Genomic DNA, 26273 nt, shown 5'->3' on the forward strand with positions numbered 1-26273 from the left:
TAAACGTAAAATATAATTTTAAAAGCGGTAAATAAAATGAAAAACAAAAACCGTTAGTAAAATCGGCAGACAAAAAAATTATAACTACGAGTACGTAAAGATAAAGTATTAATAATTAAATCAATAACGTATGGTACGATAAGAGTAATAATAGAAAGTAGGTCGGTGTTTTAAGTGGATTTAAGCGAGTTAGGTATGAAGTCATGAGAGCTTGTTTGGTTTCTGAACTACCACCCTAGTACAAACAAGTATAAGCAACTAGCAGTAAGTGCAAGGGAAAGCTCTAAAGGCGACCACCACAGATTGATAGAGGTGAGTTTTAATAAAACATGCAGATATGAACACACATGCACATTAATTTACAAGATAAACGAACACGGCACATTTCGTAGTAAATATTACAGCAATTAGTAAACGATTTTCAATAAGATATTAAGAAAAATTCTAAGATAAGCATTAAAGTTTTATTTATCTTCTTTCACGAATATATAAGGCAGACTTCCTTAACATGTTACATCGACTACAATATCACAACTAAAAATTTAAGGTTACATTAAATAAAAGAATAAAGAAATACAATTTTTATTCTTTTTGTTTTGCGCATTTCTGCACAAGACCTACTTTTCGTTTCCGACGGCCTCTCTATTTGTAGAGTACAACGCAATACATACTTCGATTAACGAATAGACCCTACACAAAAGCATAAAGTTTCAACTCGCTCACCGTTGTGACCCACTGCATCAATGCATACATAAAATATCCATAACACAGTCAACATAACCTTAAACGTTTTCTTCAACCTTAAATTGAGCGTAACTGAAGGACTGAACCGATCTTCATCAAACTCTCACATGCACGACTTCATATAAACTACTACAGCATATTTCAATTTAAATGAAATCGAAATTGCAGTTTTGGAGATTTTTAAGCCACAAATAAGTTTTAAGCGAATGATATTTTCATATTCCTCATACCTAAAAACGTAAAGGAAATTCAATTTCACCTCCAAATCCCAACGTGCGACCGAAAGTAACAATCTTTCTTCGAAAAGTCGGAATTTATTTTTGTTTTTTATTATTTTATTAATATTATATTAAACCCTTTCATTTCATTTTAATTTTTACCTTAGTTGACCCCGTAAGGGAAGACACACTCCGCCACCCGCTCCGTTCCGAACCATTATGGGCTTTACCGGAGGTCATCTTAAGAAATATGTTCATTCGAAAAAATATCACTTCAAATAAAAAGATTTCGATCAATGTTTTCTACAAGTAGGTTTTTCTAATAAACTAAAAATTTTTGTAAGGCCTTTGAATAAGGAAAAATAATATTCCGTACACCAGGCCACATCTGGATAACCCAATACAGGATGCATCTTCTTAAATTTCTCTGATGTATACGATCCGAAAAATAAATCAAGTTACATTTTTATTTTTACAATGTTACAAAGTGACTTAGATAAAAACTGGATATATTAATAGCAGGAGTTACGAACTGACAATATTACTGAAAACACATCATCGCATTTATTCTTTATTTTAATAAGTGTGTGTTGCACCGATGGCCATTCACTACTGTGTCTGTAATTGAATAATTAAGGATTTTCTTTAACCGCCAATAAAAGTATAGAGCAGTGCGTTCGATGAAAATAAAAGCTTGCTTGCACGTGGCAGACAGTCGCTGCGCAGGGCATTATATTAACCCACCGGGTTGGTCTAGTGGTTAACGCGTCTTCCCAAATCAGCTGATTTGGAAGTCGAGAGCTACAGCGTTCAAGTTCTAGTAAAGCCAGTTATTTTTACACGGATTTGAATACTAGATCGTGGATACCGGTGTTCTTTGGTGGTTGGGTTTCAATTAACCACACATCTCAGGAACGGTCGAACTGAGAATATCCAAGACTACACTTCATTTACACTCATACATATCATCCTCTGAAGAATTATCTAAACGGTAGTTACCGGAGGCTAAACAGGAAAAAGAAAGGGCATTATATTACTCTTTTCTCGTTATATTAGGCTCATTCAGAAACCGACTATTCCGCAATACAGCGTTTAATTATTTTCATAATAACAGAAAAATCCTTACCATAATTAAAATTTATTATCATTGTTAAATTTCAGGAAATAATTTCTTTAAAAAAAAATATTTAGCATACTTAAAATCAACTCCAAAAATCCTTCCATCAACAGAGTCATAAAATGAAAATGAATGACCACAAATAAAGGTTATCAAAATATCTCATTTGAGTTTATTTATATGCGTTTGTTGTTATGGGTATTAGTAATGTTGATGTTTATAGTAATAAACATCATCGTTAAATAATAGAACTATACCGTACAAATTATAATTTATTAATAATAGCTTTGTCATGCACTACTATCCTCTACTATAATGTAAACTGCTGAACCAATTTTTATAAAATAAATGCCAAATATCATTTTGAGGTGGTATTGACAATAAGAAACCCCAGAATATTCTACAAAAAAAAATCCAAAACCATTCTCTCTTCAAATTTACTATCAAATTAAAATAACATATAGCTATATTTAGGAATTTTTAAAATAACAAAACATTATGAAGAAATGAAATAAAAACTAATTTCCGACGGTTAATTCATGGAAAATTATCACAATAAACATTGAAATATTATATTCGTACTATTTCCCTTGAACGATAATTATAAGTAATTTTTCATTCATTAATCTTTAAACAGAAAACAAAGAAATTTACATCGCAGAAAGTTTACTCAAGATGTAAATCAATAAAGTTTAAAATTTCAGTTTTCTTTTAATTCATTTTTTAAGTAGTCGAATTTATTTTCCTTGTTAAGTACACAATAAATATTTCAACGCCACAGTAAAGTCAAAACCCATTTTGATGCTCATCATAGTAGAGGTGCACGTGGTTACAGAGGCACGTGGCTGAAACGCACAAAGACATTGTTTAAAAAAACGTGATTTTTATTTTATATAACAGTAACTGGAGCGTATAAATTACATTTATTTTATTCTATTTGTTATTTATTACTTCTTACGACTTTATTATATTTATTTACAAACATATGTACATTCTTTATTTATATTTATTTACATTCTTTTACAAACCGAACACCTATCTGACCGACACATTTTTGATTTAGCTAAAACTTTTTTTACGTGTTCTATACGACAAAAAAGATATACCTATTCGAGGATTTTTTTGCTTTTCACTTTTTGGAAAATAGAAAGGATTGAAAATTTAAGAATTTGGTGATTTTTGGCTTGTAGTATATTTTTTTAACCAGTCAAATGACTGAAAACAAAACAAAAAAGTATATTTTAAAAAAATGCATAACTCTGGTTCTATTTGAGCTACAGATTTCATTTTTTTTTTTCATTTTAAAGGTAAAAGAACGAGCTTTAATAAAAAAGTACTTGAAAAAAAAATTATTTACAAATTGAAATTGTTATAAATAATTAAAATGTTTAAATCGATTTTTAACAATTGCCCCCCCCCCCCACGTATCAAGTTTTTAATATTTCTATCCTTTCGAAAACGCTTTTTTTATCGATGGGGAAATAATTATTACTATATGAAAAAAATTAATTACTCTAGCGCGGTTCGTTACATCGGCGTGCGGGTCACAGCGCATGCTACTGAATCGCACGAGGAGTACTGACAGAGCGGAAACGGCCAATACGCAGCTGATTCGAAGTACTTTTTTATTAAAGCTCGTTCTTTTACCTTTAAAATGAAAAAAAAATGATATCTGTAGCTCAAATAGAACCAGAGTTATGAATTTTTAAAAATATACTACAAGCCAAAAATCATCAAATTCTTAAATTTTCAATCCTTTCTATTTTCCAAAAAAATGAAAAGAAAAAATCCTCGAATAGGTATATCTTTTTTGTCGTATAGAACACGTAAAAAAAGTTTTAGCTAAATCAAAAATGTGTCGGTCAATTTTCGACCAAATCTGTACGGTTTGTAAAAGAATGTCCCATAGGCATGATTCCTGTAATAGTTTCGAGTTTTAAGTATCATGCGAAAAGTCATTCATTGCCTTTAATCTGCCTATCCAAAATTACAACCAACATAAAACAAAATTTGGAAAAGTACGGCGGGTTTTTTTGGCACACAATTTTTTGTATAAGTTATACTGTTATTAAAATTACGTTTTATCTGTTTTTAACTAAGACGTAAATTGTGCGCTTCAGCCACTATAACTTTAGTTGGTGTACGTGAGACGGTAAACCGCGTAAACATTTATCTCCAATTTTTCAGATTTTCTCGAATAGACTCAATGTTCTTTATAAAATGCGTAAATATTCAAAAAATCAAAAGAAAAACAAACTTTGTTTCACAAAACACAAATCAAGTTGAATCGCATTTTTACACTCGAGTGATTTTTTTTCAAAAATCTTCATTTTTAGAACAAGAGAAGATGAATTCTCAAAAACAAATTTTACAATTCATACCAAGGAAATAAAATAATTTAATGAATTTTTATTTCAAAAAATTTGTGAACTGTCACTTATTATCATAACTGAATTATTTAGATTAAGGAAACAATGTCTACCTCTACCTCAGTTATTTGCGTGAAATGTATTCGTTACACGCGAAAAGCGTGCTGAAAAACTTACACTTTTTAAGTTTATATCGCCCTTCTTTTTCAATCATTTAACAATGAAAATATTTCATCAACACGCCGTAAAACGTGCTACTAATACGATACTGACACGCAACTGCAAACAAACTTGCGTTCAAAATAAATATTAATAAATTGCAGTTAAATTTTCCTAACTTTAATTTTTATGTCCATGTTTTAAAAGGGACAATTCGCCTGAGCATCAATAGAAAAATATTTTTACAGAAACAAATGTACAATTTTCATACAAAAGGAAAAAACTGAAGAATGTTCTCTGAATGTAGAGGGAAAAAATAAAAACAAATAAAACGAGAACAATATTGGGCAGTTGGATATCAGGTATTTAGTTTCCTCGACCGTAAATAGAATTTATCGACCCGTGTGCTTGATAAGGGTTCACTAGATACTTAAATGCACTGGAAGCTCACTAGAAATTTCCCAACAAGGATTTTTCTTACTCTTACAAAAATTCTACATAAGGTTTACTCTCATAAATAAGAATAATTTAATTTAATTTAAACCTTCATTCCACCCAACTGATTAAACAAATAACCCGAAATTTTCTTTTTGCTGATGTTGGTTATTTTTATGACAAACTGTTGGATAAAAATAATGATTTTAGAGAAATAAATAATCATTCATCTATAGCATCCAAGATCAAAAGTACACTGAAAAATCGCAGAATAACGCTCAATAATCGTTTAAAAACAAAAACGAAAGATTAAAAAAAAAATGCACGTTTTGACTATCAAACAATCATGTTCAGTAGATACATAAAAAGTAACACAAAGACGAAATTTAAAACAAAAAATCATTATGTAAAACATATTAACCAAAAATTAATGAAATTACAAAAAAAACATATTTAAAAAACACCCAACTCGGACTATAATTACGGAGAGGATAAATAAATATTTTATTCTGAATTATACATAATAATTTATACAAATCACGTCTGAAATGGCTAGGTATACTATTCCATGAAAAAAGAACTGCGCCAGCATTTGTCTGGATGATTGAAGGGAAGCCATATTAAAACCTTAATGAGGTGTAAAATAATATATGTATGTGTGTAAAATAATTATAAATCACAATTCAAAAAGCGTTAATGAAAGTCATTTCATGCAGAATTTTTTCTGCATGAAATGTTGTAAACATTCACAACGATCAGCTACCAAACAACGTAGCACTAAATATAGAGCGTTCAAAAAGCCAAACCGTACTGTCAATTAATAAATGATATACTCACATAAAAGGAAAGACTGTTGCAATCATATAAAGGAAACACTACTTACCATTATTTTAATGCTGCGAGTGTTGGAACTTTTGTTTTAAATCATAATTTAACTATTCTAAACTTTTTATCGAACACTTCTTGTAAAGTCCAAGCACTGAATCGACTTTACTTTTAAGTGTGAATAAACGCAAAAGATTCTTTTCAAATACTTGATGGATTTTGGTCCGTCCTTATATGAAGCTCCTCAGCAAAATAATAGGGTGCAAGGGATCACGGAAGTCGAAAACCTTTTGAAATTGTCCGATTAACAAAGATACGACTTTAAATGATCCTATAAAATTTGAACGGTGTGCGCGGGAGCGCCATGTTATTACAAATATCCAATCAGAGTTCTCACCATCAAAGTTCTTCAATGAATCGAGATAAAATGCCTAAACAGTAACTTTTTTTATAGAACATGAGAGTCATACATCATAACCTTAAAACAAATATACAAACACTAACTTCTCAGAAAAGAGTAGCTGTTCGTGGATGACCTCTTTATTTCTATCCTTCACAGACGAGAGTTTTACGAGTTTGTTGCTTTTTGCCAGGGTAAACGAGTAAAAGAGTAAACGGTGAAAAGGGTAAAGGTAAAAAGGGTGAAAATGGTGTAAAAGTTAAAATCAACCGTGAAAAATCTCAATAAGAACTCATTTTGAAAATGAGACTGCTGAAAATCTAATTTTTAACTCGCAATATTACCCTCTTCGAGCGAACTGTCTGCTAAAATTCTCCAACCGCTAACACCCACTAAGAAAAATAGTTTTAAGAACGTTTTTTTTATTCTGACTCCTGCCTCTTGACCGATTTCCACAAAATTTGGAAGCACTTTGTACGAACCTATCGGAAATTTGGAGAAACTGATTGCTGGATAAAACATTGCGTCGAAGTATTTCCGTGAATACTAACGCCATTACTAACATTTTAAAAGATTTCCTCGATAATAAGTTTAATAATTTATTATATAGGTTGAACATGATTAACAACACTTTTAGCACTTGAACCCTCTGTATTTAGTACCTTTATCAGCTCATTTTTATTTACAGTATTGCAAAAATCTTTTTGCAGTTTTAGGTTAAGTAAGAAAGTAAGAAACCTAAAACTTCATTCTACTTTGGGTTAAAATTTGAGGAAATGTAACTTTTTCTTACTTTGGATGTAATAAAGATTTAGTCTACGCGTACAATAATTTGTTTAACTGTATTTTATCGTCTTTTATAGTATTTTTAACGAAAGACTTAATGTGAATGAAATGATCGGTGAAAATATTTGAGTTCTGCCAGAAATCGAATCCGAATCCCCTGGTTAGAAGCCAGTTTTACAACTGGGCAGCCTGGGCCACTAAATAGTTAAAACTGGGCAGCCGGTGAACAATTAATAATAGATACTTATCACTTAATTGCATCACCATTGTACTAGCAATGGGCAGCCGGTGAACAAAAATTTAATAATAGATACTTATCCCTTAATTGCATCACCATTGTTCTAGCAATTATTTGTGTAAGGCCAGTGATTTTATTTGAAATGGGGCGGGGGGGCCCTATCCCCTCCGCCTGGTAAGAGTAACACTTCATTTCTGTAATCAACGCTTTAGTTGATACCAGAGTATTTCGAGGGTAGATTAATGTTTTGAATCTTAGTATACAAACTGAGATCGCTGGCAAAGGCTTTGTAAGTTTTAGGACTGAACGGGTGTCGTATTGATTTGCTCTTCGCTCACGCAAATTAATGCTAGTTTTTGAATTAATGCTAAGATAAAAACTGTGATGACTAGGTTATTAATTTGTATGAGATTTTGACATCATAATTTTGGGAGCAAATATATGTCAGTCTAAATCTTGGGATAAAGGAGATGGCTGGTAGAGGTCCTGTAGGTTTATTAGTGAACGGGTCTCGTATTTATTTGTTCTAGGCCTAAGCAAATCGATGCTAGTATTGGAATCGCAGAATATAAACTGCCTTTGCTAGCTTATTGATTTGTGCGGGTTAGTTAGTGATGTTACGCGTTTTTGTTTGCTATGGTGTCGATTAAAGTATACATAAACGCTTCGTAATTGCACAAAATTTTCTTTGTCAAAATTATTTTCTTTTAAAACGGCTTTTAATTTTAAATCAACCGAACTATTTTCCAAATTGTATTCCAGTTTTATACGGATGAATATTGTCTATTTTAAATAAACCCCAAAAGAAACAGAAGCAGGGAATAAGCTCTCTAACCAAGGGCTTTTATTTTTGTGCGTAGAATAGCAGTTTTCTAAATTCAAATACAAGGTTTTTGATAAAATGTGGTTTGAATTTGTAATGCCTCCTATTAATATTGAAGAAATTAGATTTCGAATACGTTAGCTTAAGTCCAAAGGATCTCCAAGTTCCGATAGCTTACCTCCTTGTAATATACTCAATTTGGGCATTGAGTATTTTCTAGTAAAATTGTTTACTTTATTAATTGTTACCGACATTATCCGAAATCATTTTTGTTAAATCGTAAAACATTTACACCAAAACCAGGTCAGGCTCTAAACGATCCATGTTCGTGGAGGCCAATAAACATAAGTCCAATTTTGGCTCGCTGTATGCTGGATTCCTTGAGAATCGCATTCGATAGAGAATAAAGCTCAGTTCTTGCCAGGTAGGATTTATGCCTGATAAAGGTTTGTATTCTAATCGGTTCATTTTACATGAAGCAATCCGTGCAGCAAAATCGGAAAAACAGGAGAGTTTAGGTACGACAATGTTTGACTTATCAATCAAAAACCTTCGATACAGTTCCCCACGATGCTATTTTCAATAGCTCTGTCCACTCGTGAGTTTCCGCCAGTCAGCAAACCTTTCTTTCTTTTTACTGTTTAGCCATCGGGAATTAACGTTAAGGTATTACTTCTTAGGGTGAATCAGAATGATACATATCATCTGAGGCCAACCCGGTGGGTTAGTCTCAGCAAACCTTTTTTCCCTGTTTAGTCTCCGAGAATCACCGTCAGGTATTACCTGAAGTCTCAGGTAAACCTTCGTCTCAGTAAGCCTAGTCAAAATTATGTACACTGGCATGTCTACATCTTTGGCAAACAGAAAACATTCTGTTCAAATAAATAAAGGCCTCCAGCAGGGTTGTCTTTTATCCCACCCTGTTGTTTAATATTGTAACTGACCCCGATTTTAAATTTTAATATTTATATTTTAATATTTGTTCAAAATTTAAAACCGGTGAAGTTTGTGGTGCTATTTGTGGCTTTGTCGAGTTCTTTTGGGTAATGAACCTTCTCAGGCTCAAGCTCAATTGAGTGCTGCTGAAGATTTTTGTCGTAAAGTTGGGTTAAACTTAAATTTTAATAAATGTTTTACTGGTTTTATTAAATATAAAAATAAATCTTATATTGTTTTAGATTCTGAATGGGTAGCGGGTTCGTGCTTTGAGGGTTGATGAAAGGTATAAATATCAAGGAGTAGACTTTTTCTTACAGAAAGGTGCTCCTGAATAGCAATTAAATAAATTACTTGTTGTTAAATAAATTACATGTTGTTGTTTCCGCTCAGTTTGAATCTTAGACCTAAACAGAAATTAAATCTTATCCTTAATATATTTTTCCAAGATTTATATATCAATTAATTGTATCTCAACCTTTTATTAAAACCTTCAGTTCTGTAGAGGATAAACTTAGATTAATCATAAAGCAAATTTTACATTTACATCATTCCATTCCTCCTGACGGGTTATTTTATTCCCGTAAAATTGACGGTGGTTTACGCTTGCCTAGACTTCGTAATATTGTTAAAATAGCAGGATGGAAAGCTAAATCTAAGCTTATCAATTGTCAACATCCATTTGTCCAGTATTATATAAACGCAAGTTCTACGGCTGAAAAGCTTAAAGATGAATCTGCCAAACAGAATATTAATTGGACACCTTTAGTCGGTGAAATTGATCGACTGAAGTCAAAATTTAAACTTGAAGTTTTTAAGTCGTGGGAGCAATGTCCACTGATGAGGAAGAGGCATAAATCATTTTAAACATAATCAAATTGGTAATTCTTGGCTTTACGAAGTTGGTCTCTTAACAGATTCCAGATATATAAGTGCCCTTAATCTCCGGACTGACAAACTTGGAACTAGAGTTGTGTGCGCACGGGCTTTACCGCCGAAAGTAATATTAAATATAGAAATTGTGAAGCAATTGAAACTCTAGGTTGTGTTTTAGGAAGATGCTCCTCTAATAAAGCTAGTTACATTAAGAGACATAATGAAATCAAGAACTTGTCGATACTGTCAATGCTCGTGATAATGTTTTACTCGCAGTTGAACAAACGTTCACTAAAACGGCGGGATGTTTATCCGGTTCTAGTGTTGTTCTGTTAAAATTACAGTCGCGTAAGGGAGACGACTATAACTACTTCCGCAAAAAATCAGGGTAGTTCATATGGGAGTGCGGCTATTACTGATCTTGTTGAAATGAGAGTGCTGCTTTTAGATACGTGTCATTCTCCTTTGGAGGAAAGTTGTCTTAAAGATCAATGGGGGTTGGTTTTGTTGACGATCCTGCATATTTAGGGCGCTTAAGGGCTGATTTCATTGTAAAAGATGAGTCTGGTCTACACGTTGCTGACATTACTGTGAAATTCGAGTAAGGTAAGGTAATACATTAGAGGAAGCGGCTACTGAGAAAATCAAGAAATATAGTGACATCGTCGATGAAGAAGCTAGGGTTTTCAATTTTTCACAAAAGGTTACTTTGGTTTCGCTTGTGTTTGGTTCGCGAGGAGCGATACCGATTGCTACGGTACAACGTCTTCGTACTCTTGGCATAACATCGCTAAGTTTATTTAAAACAATTTCAATGATTTGTCTTACATCTACACTTTACATTGTTTTTTGACATACTGACCACTAATTTTTATTTATTAATTTTTAAATATGCGAGTAGACTTAAATTTATTAATAAATTTTGGGCTAGTAATATGTGGCCGGGTTAAACAGACCAGATTGCATTTTGTTAATTTAAATAACCTCTAAATTCAAAATTTAAATCCGACCCGAGAATTTTCTTCCGTTTATGTAGCCGTTGGTTTTTGTTTAGGAATTCAAAATTATCGATCGCATTAATTCACATCCCTTTATGTTCAGTACAATCCTACTAAAAAAGAGGACAGGATACGGGTTTAACTTTCATCGTTGAAGTTGCCCGGGGCTTAAAGGTGTTTTAATGTCTTCATCTTGGCCGGCCTACAGTGATGTCAACCTTGAAAGAAGCATATTCTCATTTGTTTCAATATGTTCTTTTACTAGCAAACAAAAATAAACTACGCTTAGGACTGCATCCAGCACCCGGCTGGTAGTGCTAAGCGCGGTTTTAGGTAGTCTCTCCCCGTGGCGATCCTCCGGAAAGAGACCGGTGTCTCCACTGTGCGAGCCCCCCAGCCGGCGGTTTTAACTACTTTCTACGGTAACAAACATAAATAAACCAACAGATTTAATAGTTATTGGTGGAATAAAATATTATTTTATAAAAAAAACACACCCCGACTAGATAATATAAATATTAGTCTATCTAAAAGTTACAAATAACGAGTTATGTTTTAATGTCTTTCACAGGTTTTTCAGAAGAATATCAGATGAAACAAAAAAAAATAACTCCGAAGAAGAATCCACCGAACGAGGAAAAGAAAAAACCTGAAAAAGTTGCAGCACCAGATTACGATGATGATATGAATTCGGGTTTTAGTAGCTGGTTGCAAACGGGAGACGGTATCGCTTATATGAAAGCGTTCGTAATAATAAATTCACTCATCGTGTTCTTGTCTATGAGTTGGTCTCAGATGTCAACCACGGTACGAGCAATAATATCTTATTTTACTGAAGACCAAGATTAATAACAACGCCTTAATCAAAACAGCATACAGCGTAAATAATCTTCCCGTTAAAGTGAGGTATGTAAAGTAATGCATTCTACTAGGGATTTAATTTGCATAATAGAAACCACCGTTATGGATATATTTCTCCTCGTTTAATATAGCGTAAGACACAACACAGATGCAATCCTTAATTACTTTACTTGTTTTTTGTATTACAGACTATAATCGTTCACATAACTCCTCCGTATATCAGTAATCCTTTAATATATACACATATACATATCAATTATCTGGAGTCTTTCATTATTAATAATGATTTATAGTTACAACACCACATAAAAACATCATTATTCACTAATAGTATACTCATACGCTAAACTCGCTATCGCGTCTAGTGAACTCATGTTATTCTTTAACATGTAAAAGGTTGTTTCCAAGCCAATTTTAATCGCTAAAAGGCATAATATAATATTATAACAATTCAATTAGATTAAAAATGAATAAAAGTGTATAGTCAAGAAAGTTACACCGCCTAGTCAAGGCTGAGCACTTGACTAGGCGGTAGCATAGGGCCGAGCACTTGACATAACAGTCTCCAAATCATTACCGTTTTATGTATTAACTAATTCCCAATATTGATCAATTTATTTTTTTTAAATAAACCCAATGCTCAAAAATAATAATAAAACCAATTCAAACAAAAAAAAAAAAAAAATGTAATAAAGAGTAAAAAATAATACTATTTTAAAACTTTATATATATCTCGAGTTTAGAAGTTGGCACCAAATTAAAGACAAGAATTTAAGAAGTGTCAGTACGTATAAACTTACTGACACTTCTGATTATACAAAATTTAAAGAAAATTGAAAAATGACGGGTTTTATTTTTTTTAGTTCATACTCCAAGAGTAATCAATCTTTTTAGCTTTATTTAAAATACAAGAGCTATAAACAAGTAAATAAAATTAAAGACTTAGAAATATCCAAAAGCAATTTCGAAGAAAAATATCTACTGCAGCGCCCCTGGCGGCTTTTAACTGTAAAACTAATCTAAGAACCTGCTCGGAGGTATACCTATATGTACTGCAATGAGATTATACATATGTAATGTAAAAAAACAGCGTCAAAATCGGCCCAACCGTAAAACTATGATCTATAGCCGTAAAACTAGTCTAAGAACCTGCTCTGAAGTGATACCTATGTAATGCAAAAACCGCATCGAAATCGATCCAATCGTTTTTGAGTAAAATAGTAACAGACATATATATAAATATATATACACACACACACATAAAACCTCTTCCCCAAACGCATATACCGTCTTCGTTCCGTCGTGGATAAAAAACCGTTCTTACGAATAGAAAATCGCAAGAAACACACAAGACGAAAAATTCACGTTTTGATAAAAATAAAAAAAGGAATGTAAGACTATAAAGTAACTCGACCAACATAACGCCTCTAATGTTTGCTTACCCTCGACACACTAGAGTGAAAATATAGGCTGTCTGTAATATGGAAGTTAACATTTTTTTACGACAAATTTTCTTCAAGTTTCGCGTGATAATACTCTGAATATCAGAATGACTTCAGGCTTTATTTATTATTAAGCTATATTAATCCAACATTGATAAAAAAAAAATTAAATAATATTCCGAAATTTATAATGAAGTTTCGTTAAAAAAAAAATCGTCCGCTTAAATTACTATCTACGTAAGTTGTGAGGGGACGATCACAGATTCTTTCTCAATAAATTAAACAAGAATCATCAAAATGGATATGGTCGTAAGGATTAATCATTCTTTTACAAAATTACAAAATAAATCTCCTTTTACTAAATTACAAAATAAAAGTAACTCGACCAACATAACGCCTCTAATGTTTGCTTACCCTCGACACACTAGAGTGAAAATATAGGCTGTCTGTAATATGGAAGTTAACATTTTTTTACGACAAATTTTCTTCAAGTTTCGCGTGATAATACTCTGAATATCAGAATGACTTCAGGCTTTATTTATTATTAAGCTATATTAATCCAACATTGATAAAAAAAAAATTAAATAATATTCCGAAATTTATAATGAAGTTTCGTTAAAAAAAAAATCGTCCGCTTAAATTATTATCTACGTAAGTTGTGAGGGGACGATCACAGATTCTTTCTCAATAAATTAAACAAGAATCATCAAAATGGATATGGTCGTAAGGATTAATCATTCTTTTACAAAATTACAAAATAAATCTCCATTTTACACTTAATTTTTGATTGATACCTCTAAAAAGGAGGGGGAGGTTCCCAGTTCGACCGATACATATCTTTTTTTATATTTAATCTTCAATTTTAACTAAATCGCTTTCAATGTTTTACGTTTTGTATAGGAGGCTCCTCAAACCGTTCCGTTTCATGTTTCTTTCTGATATGTAATTTCGCCAAAAAATTAAATGAAATTAGTTTGAAAATTTAAGCTGAAAACATAATATACTCCTACGTTTCTGATTTTAGAGCCTTACCTCATCCTAATATTAGTATCTCTATTCCTCCTCTTAGTTTTATCACATCGAAAATTTCTCGCCTTCGTGTTTCTTACTTCTTTTTTCCTGATTAGCCTCCAGTAATTACCTTTCAGATAATACTTAGAGGATGAATGAGGATGATGTGTATGAGTGTAAATGAAGTGTAGTCGTGTACAGTCTCAGTTCGACTATTCCTGAGACGTGTGGTTAATTGAAAACCTAACCGCCAAAGAACACCGGTATCCGCGATCTAGTATTCAAATCAGTGTAAAAATAACTAACTTTACTAAGACTTGAACGCTGGAACTCTCGACTTCCAAATCAGCTGATTTGGGAAGACGCGTTCACCACTAGACCGACCCGGCGGGTTTCGTGTTTCTTAATAACGGCATTATTTCGTGCGAACGGCGTAGTTTTTAACCCACTGAAATTTAAATAAAAATAAGACTAAATGTTTAAAACATAATCAATAAGGAAAAAGTAAAACGCATTTAAAAAACTAAAATGCATAACATATCACTTTTTAATAATTTTTTTAATTTCACTTCGAGATGTCGACGGTGCTAATTCAGTATTTTAAAGTCAAAATTTAAATAAAAACTGAAAATGTTATTTTTTATTATCAGTCCTTTTTTTAAGCCGCGGTTACCATTTTACGTCAAATCATCTATTCAAACAACAGATTATGAAAAAACGGAACGAAAACCAATGAAATTTCTGTAGCCTGAAAGCGACTCCAAGAAGCTTTGCGAAGAATATTATTTTTAACATTAATTTATAAACAGTATATCACGAAGTTCTCCCTACATTTTCATAACCTCTTCTATTCGTGAAAAAATAATGGAAAAACAAATGTATAAACAAGCAAAAAGCATCCTAAACAATGTATAAACAAGCATCCTAAAATCCTTCGTTTGCGAGTTACGGCTAGTGAAAGAATTCTCACAGATTTAAGCTACCCCGGTGAATTGAAGTCGTATGAAATTTTTAGGACGTTAATTAAGGGGCAAAATTAATAATTTTTTATGGTTTTTGATCTGAAAATCTATTAAAATAGGTCCCAGTATCGATCTGCTGTATTTTTTAAGAAATCTGGAGTGAAAACTAATAAATTCGATTGAAAAACCCCTGCTTTTTATGTTTAACGTACAATAAGTTTGTTAAATAAGTAATAAACATAAAATTTACAGAGAATTTAATTCTGAACAAAATGGTGTAAGTTGAATTCAATAAAGCAAAGTTAGAAAATTTCGAGCTTTATTTAGAAACAGTTCATTAATACATCTATCAGAAAAGTACAAGATGTACTGTTAAAAATTTAAAAAAAACTGAAATAACGCAACTGTAAAATAAAAAATTACTTAGATAATAATTGTTTTATTAACGACAGAAATACAATTATTTGAAAAACGATTATTTAAAAGTTTGCAATAAGGAAATCTCAGCTAATCAACAAGCGCAATACTGTATTAGTGTTTAAATCATCCTGTAAGGTACATTATAATTTACACTGTCGTTTAAAAAAAAAATGTGGCCTCATCACAAAAAAAAAGTTGTTTAATAATAAATTAGGATCTGCAGAAATATTGTTCATTATAATTTCGAAAAACTCAAGTCTTCGATGCAGTCATCTTTCATAAAGTTCTCGCATCAGACGAATTTTGAAGGATTTGAAATTTTCACTTTTTAATGTTCCAATAACTGAACTTTGGCTAATGTTATGTTCTCGTGGTGCTGTTCGAGTCGAGGAATGAGGATTCTCAATAATTCTTGCATAATCTCTAACGATTTATTATTCGTTGCAGATCTAGACCTCCTTGGTTTTCCCCTACTATAAATGTTTCCTGGTTCTTCAAATCTTTTGATGGTTTTTGACACTGTACCTTTTAAAGTAGGATTACAATTATTAGACGTTGCTCTGAACAACTTACGAACTTCATTATACAACTGACAACAACTTACAAATTATACAACAAAACCAAAGCCCTCGTCATTAAAAGCGTAACCTCCTTTTCATTAAGTGACATGTTGATAGCAATGTTAGCAAGTAGCGCAGAAAAAAATTAATTCACTAAAAAGCAATTAACAAAAAAGGTAAAAAAAACGTAAATAACAAAAGCGGGTAACAAATGCGGTAAAGGTAAACAAAATCAATTAGCAAACCTATCACAATAAATTCTCATAAAAAACTAACAGTACAGTAATGAAACACTCTAAATGGAATATTACACAACAATGAAGTAAGCTTCATTTTGTAACTACAAATGTAAGAGACCATCAACGATCAGCTGATCAGCATGGTTAGGTGACAATACTTTTACTTACTCATTAAATTGGAATAAAACAATTTTTTGTTAAAAAAAATATTTTTTTTAAATATTCCTCATAACATCTTCAATACACAGTTAAATATACTTTTTAAATTAAATTTTAATTTATTTCAGATACTTTCTGTTTATTTAATTTTATTATTTGAACTTACTAAATTTAATCATTTTCAAAATTCAAACTTTATCCCACAGCCATTTTGGGTTCAGACATCGCAACAAATTTTTGTTTTTCTTGTCTTAAAAAGGGCCTTAAAAATAATTTATCACACAAAAGATGTTACCGTTTAAAATATTTGAGTTACAACCCCTGGGCCACTTCCTAGTAAGGGGCTGAAATTCTATTTCTCGTCAAAAGGTTGACCGATAACTTACCCTGAAAGTTACAGTATTCTATCTGGAACGGTTTTACAGTTGTAGAGGAGTTTCCGTCCTTTTGACTCGCTCTATTTATTTATTTATATAATTTTGAGGCTGTAGCACTTAGTAATAAACATTTTTTTCTTACGTTGCTACTTGAAAATGGTTTTAAAGGTTTCAATATTTTTATAAAGGACTTTCCAAAACCCAAGATCATAGTCGAAATATGAAATTTAATTTTTTTTAAAAACATACCGCACAATACAAACCGTATGCGCACGCGCGCGCGCACACACACATGCATATACATATATATATATAGTTTTAATCTAGTTAATTTAAAACATTAGTTTTTCAGTTTGCAAAAAGGTGTACTGTTACAACATCGGTGTTTTAAATTCGTATATAACTCGTTCACTAGACATCTCTTTATAATCAGTAAAGAAAGATATCGTAACTGATTAAATGCTTAAAGTTGATAAATTCGCAAACTAATTTCAAAAGGTTTTAAATTAAAAGATTAACTGGTAAAAAGTAAAGATCTTACTATAAAATAACTTAACTATGAAAAATAAACTGGGAATTAAAAAATGTTTTTAGAACTGAAACTGTGGAAATTCCTTTGAAATATGAACTCTGCTAATCAGACAGCCTGTGTACTCGTAAGACATTACAGCAAACAAAAACAAAGAATATTAAATAAAATTAAAAGAGGAAACAATTTAAAGACGTTAGAAACTATACATAAGTTACAGACTCTATGAACGTTATCTTTTTTCATGAAGACCTTCAAAGACTCGCTAATTAATAATACGGCATAAAGGAATTTTATAACATTAAATAAATCCTTCGTTTCAAAACAATTTCAAAACAAGGGAAAGCGTTTAATTTCAAAATCCTATTGAAATTTCATCGATACTTATTTATTTGACTTTATCCAATTAGTTAACTACCTACACGAAACTCATAAAAAATTCGATTAAAAATTAAGCTATAATCTTCCCAATTATTTCAGCCATCGATTATTTAAATACCAAGGTGTCAATTTATCTTTTACATATGTCTTCAGGGTCGTATCCAGCTCAAAACGGAAGAACAGCTTTGAATTTAACTTCTGTCATGGGGGAAGGGTATATCATCAGAGGGGTACTATGCAATAATAACAATAAAAAAAAGTAAAATAACTAAAAAAAAAAAAAAAAACTAAATCTTGTAACAATAGTTTGCAAGGATTAGATGCAAACTGTCTAACTATAGTTTCAACGAACTGCTCCTTGTTAGCGAAACCCATTGTCGGTGAATGCTTAACCCATTTAACTTAAAATGCAGCTAATCTAATTTAAATGCAGCTAACCCATTTAACCTGTTTTCACTAATAGTGCTTCTTAGTCATATTTTAGTTCGACGAAAGAGCTTGATAAAACTAGATGTACAGGGCTGTAAAAGCAATATCAGCAGAACCTTTCTAGTAGTCGGGGAAAATGATTCGCTCTTTTTTAAAACCTCAATTATGTCTGGGCGCTTCCTGTACCACATTTCATATTTTGAACAATTCCCTTTTTCCTTCAATGCCTTCTAAATTGTAGAAAGATGTACTGAGTACTTTCACTCCATTCCTCCAATGAAACATCTCATGTTACTGGATGGAAATCTATCAATGAAAACGCAGGTGATTTGTCAGCAGAAACTCTGACTTCTTAAGATAATATTATGGAATCCAAGTAAAGGATTATTAGTAGAGATCTTTCCAAAATTCGGATGAATTTTGGCTGGATGTTGCTGCTATGTTTCTGTCGGCCAGCAATACAAGCGGAGTTACCGTTATATGTACATTCAAATGACTGCGATGTCGCCTATTTTTTTTTAAACGGCAGTCGTGACGTAATCCGCATTTTACCGATGAACTCGTGGTATGTCAAAAACAATTAAAATTTTCTGGTCGGCTTTGAGTAGACAAATGTCTTCAATTGAAGTGCATTTGCTATGGGTTCCAGTATTGCGGAATACTTAGCAATTAATGCTGCTGACACAGTAATGAAGATCTGCACGCCCCTGCAAGCATTGATAAGCATTTTTTCTTGTTGCTGCATTTTCCTGTTCAGCTATGGTCTCTAATGCATTAACAATAACAACGAAGTGATTCTTAAAAACACAGATGCTCTTGTATTTGTCTGACCGCCTATCTCGCGATAACGTGTATTGCACCATTGACAAAATGCACTACTGGACTCGGCGCTCAGGGTGGCAATATTTTTTTCAGCCGAGCATCCGATATGAGGACGGCTACTTTTTTTGTTGTCCATCATAGAATCTGTGGTTCAAACTTTTGAACCATTCTTTTTACAATCGTTCCGTTTGACGCGTTTTTCCGCCCAAATATACTACGTAATTTGTACAGTTTAAACACAACACAGTTCGTATTTTTATAAGTTTTCCCGATAGTTATGTTCTCCTGCATCGTGTATTTTTCCATTACGAATAACCACTACTAACCGGAATATGATTACTACATGTGCTTCAGAGAGCGGTGCCAACCCAACAGAAAAAATGGCGCGCAATTTAAATCCTATGTTAACTCTAAGATACCCTTTTTATATATGTATATGTACACACATACATATACTGGATGACTTAGTGCCTTTTTTTATGATTTATTACAATGATTCACTTTTTTTTTATTAAATTTAAAAAAAATTACACAAAAATATGAGTGTAATATCTTGTTAAGATATATATATATATATATATATATATTTAATAAGAGGGCAGTCCAGAAAGTAACTTACGTTTGTGACTACCTAGGAGATGTGTGGGGATAGAGCCGCCACGGCTCAAAACGTTTCTACACTCAGCACGCATAAAGCTGTCGTAGCGTGCGGACAGTGATTTTTCTACTTTGTTCGTTGTGAATTACTGGAATGTGCGCTTCAATAAAAAAATCCCGCGAGTTATGAAGTGTGTACAGCGATTAGTTTTTACAGGCAAAAAACCTTAAAACCAATTGAAATTCATCGGCAACTTTGTGAGGTGTACGGAGATGGAATAATGAGTAAAGGTGGAGTGAGGCAATGGTGCATTCAGTTTAAAAATTACCGCACCAATGTTCATGATGAGGAACGCAGTGCAGTGATAGGCCTATAAATTTAGTAATTTGCACTTACTAAATTTTCAACAGCGGTCTGTTCACTCCTACATTTTAATGTACGAATGAATTGAATTTTTGAATGCAAAGAGCCTACATTTTTTATAACTTTCCTTTTTAATTTCCTCGAATCTGAGTCGTTTACAAACCAGATTTGTTTATTACATACAGCACTTTTTTCGGCCATGAACTAAAAGAACTAGCTGCTCGTTTCCGGTGACAAATTATGTTGCAATACAAGTTGCACCTACCTTCAATTCTCGTTTAACCTACACAGCTTTAAAGTAGTTTTCCTCATATATTATAAATTTAGATAAGTGTTTCCAATGAGTGGTTATAAATTTCTTGGGGTCTAAGAGGTAAGGCAGCCTTGAGCTCCTATCGGAGCTCAAGGGAGCTATCGGGAGTTATCATTCATAACTCCCTCGGTTAATTTGGCTACGCCGATTTCCAAGTTGCAGCTCCACATTTCATCATGCACATTCAGACATCTATCGTTCCGTAACACCATTTCACAAACTCGTAGGAGAACATCGCTCTGGTAGCCGGTCAGTTATTAATCTTATTGGTTTTAAAATACGAAAAGCCGGCCAGACTTTCATTTGGGAAAGGTGAAATGGTGGTTACTTGGCGCCAAATTCAGGTAGTAGAGAAACTGAAAACTTCCCGTCCGTGATACTCGAGTAGTCTGTAGCGAACTTCATAGTGGATCTGCGAAATTGTCATCTAAGACATCCGACGCATTTTTTTTATTTCCAAAGCGCATTTCATAGTATACTATTTATATTATACTGTTCCGAAGTTCTAAGACCTCTGTCAACAAAATTATTGGCGGTTCCAAAACATTATAATCATCACTACAGATTCGACAATGACCGTTTGAGTTTGTTTAGCTCTTCAAATAATCGAGAGCGCATACACTCCTGTTCCTTTGTATCAACATTTTACAAATTTTAGCCTTAAATCGTATCGTCAAAATTTCACCAATAATTTTTTATAATAATTTTCATCGTAAAGTTCAAGGAATATCAAGGCTGCAGTCATGGATGAATTTTGTACGTTAATTAATTGTTTTGACTGGTGCTTTATATACAAATTATGGAAACTCAGCCGGAAAATCACAATCGTATAAAAAGGTTAGGTCTTTTGAGTTCAAAAACCATGGAAACAATGTTAATCACAAATTCGTTCAATTTTTTAAAAAGTTGATCAGTCACCGATCGAATTGCATTCCTCCGTTCTAAAAATCTGCGCACTCCTTTCCGGCACCAATCTTTCTTCTTCAAATATGAGAGATTATTGAATACGGACCAAATTTGAAAGGCAACATATTTGCCACCAAATTTTAACGACATTGTGTACTCACACTTTTTAACATAAATCTGATGTCGGTACAATTTGATAAAAGTAAAAATCACTTTTTTATAATATTTTCTAAATTAATACTTTATCTCAAACATTTACTTTTCTGTTATTTATTTTTAATATAATATTTTTCTACAACATGAGACATATTAATCTAACAATTTTATTGTCAACATCATTGCTTTTCGAGAAGATAGATGTACTAAGTTTATAGAGCACACCGTTCAATATATAAACCCCAACATATCATAACAAAACTGTTGCCACGGTAAATCCGTAATCAACTGACGACAGAAAATTTTGTTCTATCTAATGTCCGTTATTTTTAAATCCTATACATTTTTTAACCTCTTCCATCTTTGCTTTTTTTTCCTAAGTAAAACGATAAAACTACGCCATTACAAAAAATCTACTCCTTAAACTCAACTGTCCTGGGAGTAAACTATTTTAATTTGTTTAAATAAATCGGTACCATTTAACAAATGTATTGTTTTCTTTCGATTTATCTTTCAATACAAAAATCTGAGATTCTGTAATAGCATCGAAACAGTTTTAATCTTGCAACCACGTATAACTGCGCTAATTACCTTGCGGTGAAGTTCTGTAAAACAAATAGAATAATTTTCTAATAAAAAATGTAAAAAGCACAATTAAAAAGTTTTAAAAATCAACTTAATCTTTTTTCTTAATTCACGTTTTAAATACCTTTGAATCTAGAAAAGAAAGGAGCCTGTGCATGTGTACTTTGAGGCAGTATTACATAATTCACACTGATAAAGTACATCGTTAAAAAGCTAGTAAGAGGCTTCTTTCTTGTTTAATGTTCTCAGTGAATATAGTTTTCTGCAAACTTAAATCACCGGGAACTACACACGTGCTTGATGCGGTGAAATTGCGAAGGGTGTCATTGCAATGGTGTAATACTAATGTATGTAGTGTGCAAAATGCAAGAAGACTTGTACATTTGTAATATAACTAATAATGCATGACTATTCCGTTAAATAATGTTTGTTCGAATTTAAATTTGAGCATAAATATCATGAAAATGGACAGTCAGATTTCCATTCAGTAACGTAAACGTATAGATTACCCTATTAAATTTTACGTTCGTAAATTTCTAACAACTTTTAGATAATATTTGAGAGACATGGATTTATTAATATACATCCAAAGAAGAGTCTGTTTTGCAGTTCTGATTTCGAAATCATTAATAGAAAAAAAATTTGCCGATTATAATTTACAAAACGCATTAAGAAAATGCTTTAAATTCTGAAACATTATTAAAGAAAATAACTCAAATTACTAACGTTTAAACTCTTTTTTTCCCACACGGACAGCGTTTAATAGATGGCCTACCTACATTTAAAAAAAAATATGTAAACAAATCCTTATTCTGATCGGTACATAAAAATACATTGTATAGATCACGTTAATATAAATTATAGGTATAAAAATAAATTATAAGATACAAAATAGATATATTTAAAATCCACATTAATTATTTAAATACAAAACAATAAGTAATATTAAGGTAAATACATAAAATATAAAATATTACTACAAAATTATCCACAATTCAGAAGCCGCTGTTGAAAATTAGTTTAAGCACATATTTATGTATACGCTAATGCAGATAAAATGAGTTTTTGAGTTTGTTTTTAATTAAAATTATTTAAGAATTCATTAACAAAATAATATTGTTCTCGTAAAAGGGAATCTTTTAATTGCATTTTAAATAAATTAGCGAGATTTTCAAACGATTCGGCAATTTACTAAAAATGGCAAAGGAAGCATAATAAGGCCTCTTTCTCCTAAGCCGAAGTATCGTGTTGAGTTATACGAAAACGGTTCCGTTGTCTGGTAAAATATAATTACTTTAAAAAAAAACCCGCTTAAAAAAATTACAAATAAAACACAGATATTTTTTTAAAATTCTTGTTTAAATACTTACTTATTGAAAGGAGTAACTTAATTCAGGGTATTACAAATCTAGGCGACAGGGAACAATTCTTCACTACTTTCTCAAACTAACATCTTTCAAAACAATATAATTCAATATGATGAAATTTACTGTCAACAACTGACATCCACTCGGTCTAACAAACTTCCTTCTGCCGACATTTAACAAATCTTGTAGAGAATGAGAACATTATACATAGAATTAATTATATGCAAAATGATTTTACTCGGTAGAGAATTATGGAAAAAAGCATATTAGTATTCAATTTAGAGTTAAGTTGAATCTAGATGTAACCAAGTCCTGTAAAAAAACATCTACTGCAACAAATTTAAAAACATGTTTTTGAGTGTATTCAATACAGCCGCTTCTGGTTATTCCTGTCACTACAAGACTTGTGTGGTTCTGAGCCAATGTAATATATAAGAACCCAATATAGATATTGTAGGTTTACAACAAGATTCAGCTTACAGTAAAAGAAATATAATCAGTCTATGAGAATTTCATAAATGCAATTTTGAACTCCCATGTCTTAGTTTTTTTTTTCATTATTACTAACTTAACTTACTACTTTACTACTAAGTTATTCCTTAATAATTAGTAACTTAAAAAAAAATAAATAAATACGGAACAAACCAACTCAAAATCAGCTGAAAGTAAATGTTATCAAAAAGGTTTTAATAGATAATGCATAAGTATCATTTAAATTTAAAAATATATCAGGCCGGTTGAAATACCCTTGCAGAATTGTTACAACCATCATGATGAAATAAATGCTTAGCAGCAAAGTAAAATGATGTACAAAAAAATTTTGAACATCTGTGTACTAAACGAAATCCTGTTCGCTGGAGAAATAGTTATTTTTCTTCCGGAAGATCTTTTGGAATAAAAATTGAAAAGTAAATAAAGCATAACAGAGTTTAAAAAGTATCATTTTACAGTTATAATGTAACGTAACAGTACTGCTACGAGAATGGTCTGTAAGTATACATTTTAAAATAGTATCGGTTTAATTTTAACATCAGATAGTTACAATAATTAATAAAATATTACTAACTTGTTAACAAAGAAACTAGCAATGTTGTTCTAGTTTCATAAATAAATCAAATACAAATATAATTACAAAAAGCTAATATTAAAAATTCATTAACTCTATATCCCACTACTTTTTTGTAGTACTACAGTTTGGCAATAACATTAAAAAATTTAGAGATTGTAACCGGTTTTCAGTAAGGCACAACAACATTATACAATACTCATCGGCTTAAATGTCAATGTCCATCTAATTTTAATACTATTATACACTGGATTTAAAACCACTTTAGAGACAGATACAACACCGTTGATAAGGAAGTAGCTGTACAAGAGCTTCAAAAATATATTTTTTAGGCGCACTACCAAATACAAATAGTGAGCCATTGTTAAATGTTTTTTTTTTTGTTTTTTTTTAATATTATTGTTAGGCTTTCGAACCATCCATATAGAATTAGATTTTTTAGAGCTACTTAGCAGCACCTTCGTCAATGGAGTTCCAATGGTAGTGCATCTTGAAAGGTATCGACTTGTACACGGTATCTAAAACTCCTTAATATTTTTAAATTAGGAAACTCCTTTAGTGTGCAATCTAACAAAATATTTTACCTACATAGTGTCTGTTTTAATGTTTTTTTTTTTTTAATTTAGCATGTCTGTAAATTTCAAATCGGTTCTCTGATTATATGTGTTACAACATAAAACTTCCATCTTATTTCACACAGCATATGATAAAGAAAAGCTCCATATCCTTCAAATATATGAAATTTACAAAACTAAATTTTCTAAAACAAATACGAGGTAAATAAAATATATTTTTTGATTACACAATTAATGGAGTTTCCTAAATTTTTTAATAAATGAACCATTAACAATAACATTGCTACCAGTAACACAACTGAAGAAGTGCAGTTCCAATCGGCTCTGAAAGATTCGATTCCATATAATTTGAAAGCAATTTTTTATCGTTTCTGGCTGTTAACAAATTTTGTCAAGCGGTACATTTTTAAGAAATTATTATTACCCCGTTTAATTTATGAACAAAATATAGAAAAATACGATGTGTAACTTTTTTTGTTTCAGATTAGATCTCAGCAGTAACTAGACTTTATAATAACATATAAAATACAGAAAAAAAGAAACGCAAACGATACGATGGCATTTACAGTACCGGGTATAGTAGTTGTTATATTTGTATTATGGTACAGTTTAGGAATCTGGCGATCAACAGATAGATACTTTAGAGAAGAATATAGAAGACATTTACAAGAATATCCAAAGGATAGATATTTACAACAAGCTGAAATTAATGAACGATCCAAAAATGAAAAATCCGATAAATCAAACGGGATGAAAAATGATAAATTTAAACAAGATGAAATAAATAAGATGTTTGAAGATGATTCTCAACAAACATTAAAAATGTTTTCACAAAAATATGAAACCATTTCACACCTATTAAAACATAAAGAAATGACAGAAAAGACAGAATTAGCTGATAAATATAAGAAGTACCAAAATACAAAAATAACTGAAGATGACTGGGAAGATGATAATGTTCCACCTTATCATACAAATACTGATAATGATGAATGTTTATCAAAAAGCAAAGACTGTCAAGAAATAAACATGAATACTCAAAAAGATTTAAATAAGCAGCATGAAAGTGAAAATGATTTCTGTCCGATCACTAATAATAATGACTGTGGTAATTAATAGTGTTAATATGTAAGAGTATAGTACGTTGTTTATGCTTTATGTAAATTAAAATTGATATTTTTACCTTAAAAAATAAGTATTATAGGTGTAAATATAATTATTTCATTCA

At 31.5% G+C, this 26273-nt stretch overlaps 1 protein-coding gene across 1 annotated transcript; it reads left to right on the forward strand.

Moving 5' to 3' along the window:
- The first annotated feature begins 214 nt into the window (after positions 1-214).
- LOC142324623 (uncharacterized) lies at positions 215-26273 on the forward strand. The gene is made up of 3 exons (XM_075365475.1): positions 215-312; positions 11496-11830; positions 25529-26273. Exon 3 carries the CDS (start codon positions 25601-25603, stop codon positions 26159-26161), a length of 561 nt encoding a protein of 186 aa, XP_075221590.1. The 5' UTR covers positions 215-312; positions 11496-11830; positions 25529-25600; the 3' UTR covers positions 26162-26273.

The sequence above is a fragment of the Lycorma delicatula genome, chromosome 1 (genome assembly GCF_047948215.1).
Source record: "Lycorma delicatula isolate Av1 chromosome 1, ASM4794821v1, whole genome shotgun sequence".
NCBI lineage: Eukaryota > Metazoa > Arthropoda > Insecta > Hemiptera > Fulgoridae > Lycorma > Lycorma delicatula.

What these genes read in the sequence shown, in the direction of transcription:
- LOC142324623 (XM_075365475.1), top strand. Translation starts at nt 25,601, where the DNA reads ATGGCATTTACAGTACCGGGTATAGTAGTTGTTATATTTGTATTATGG.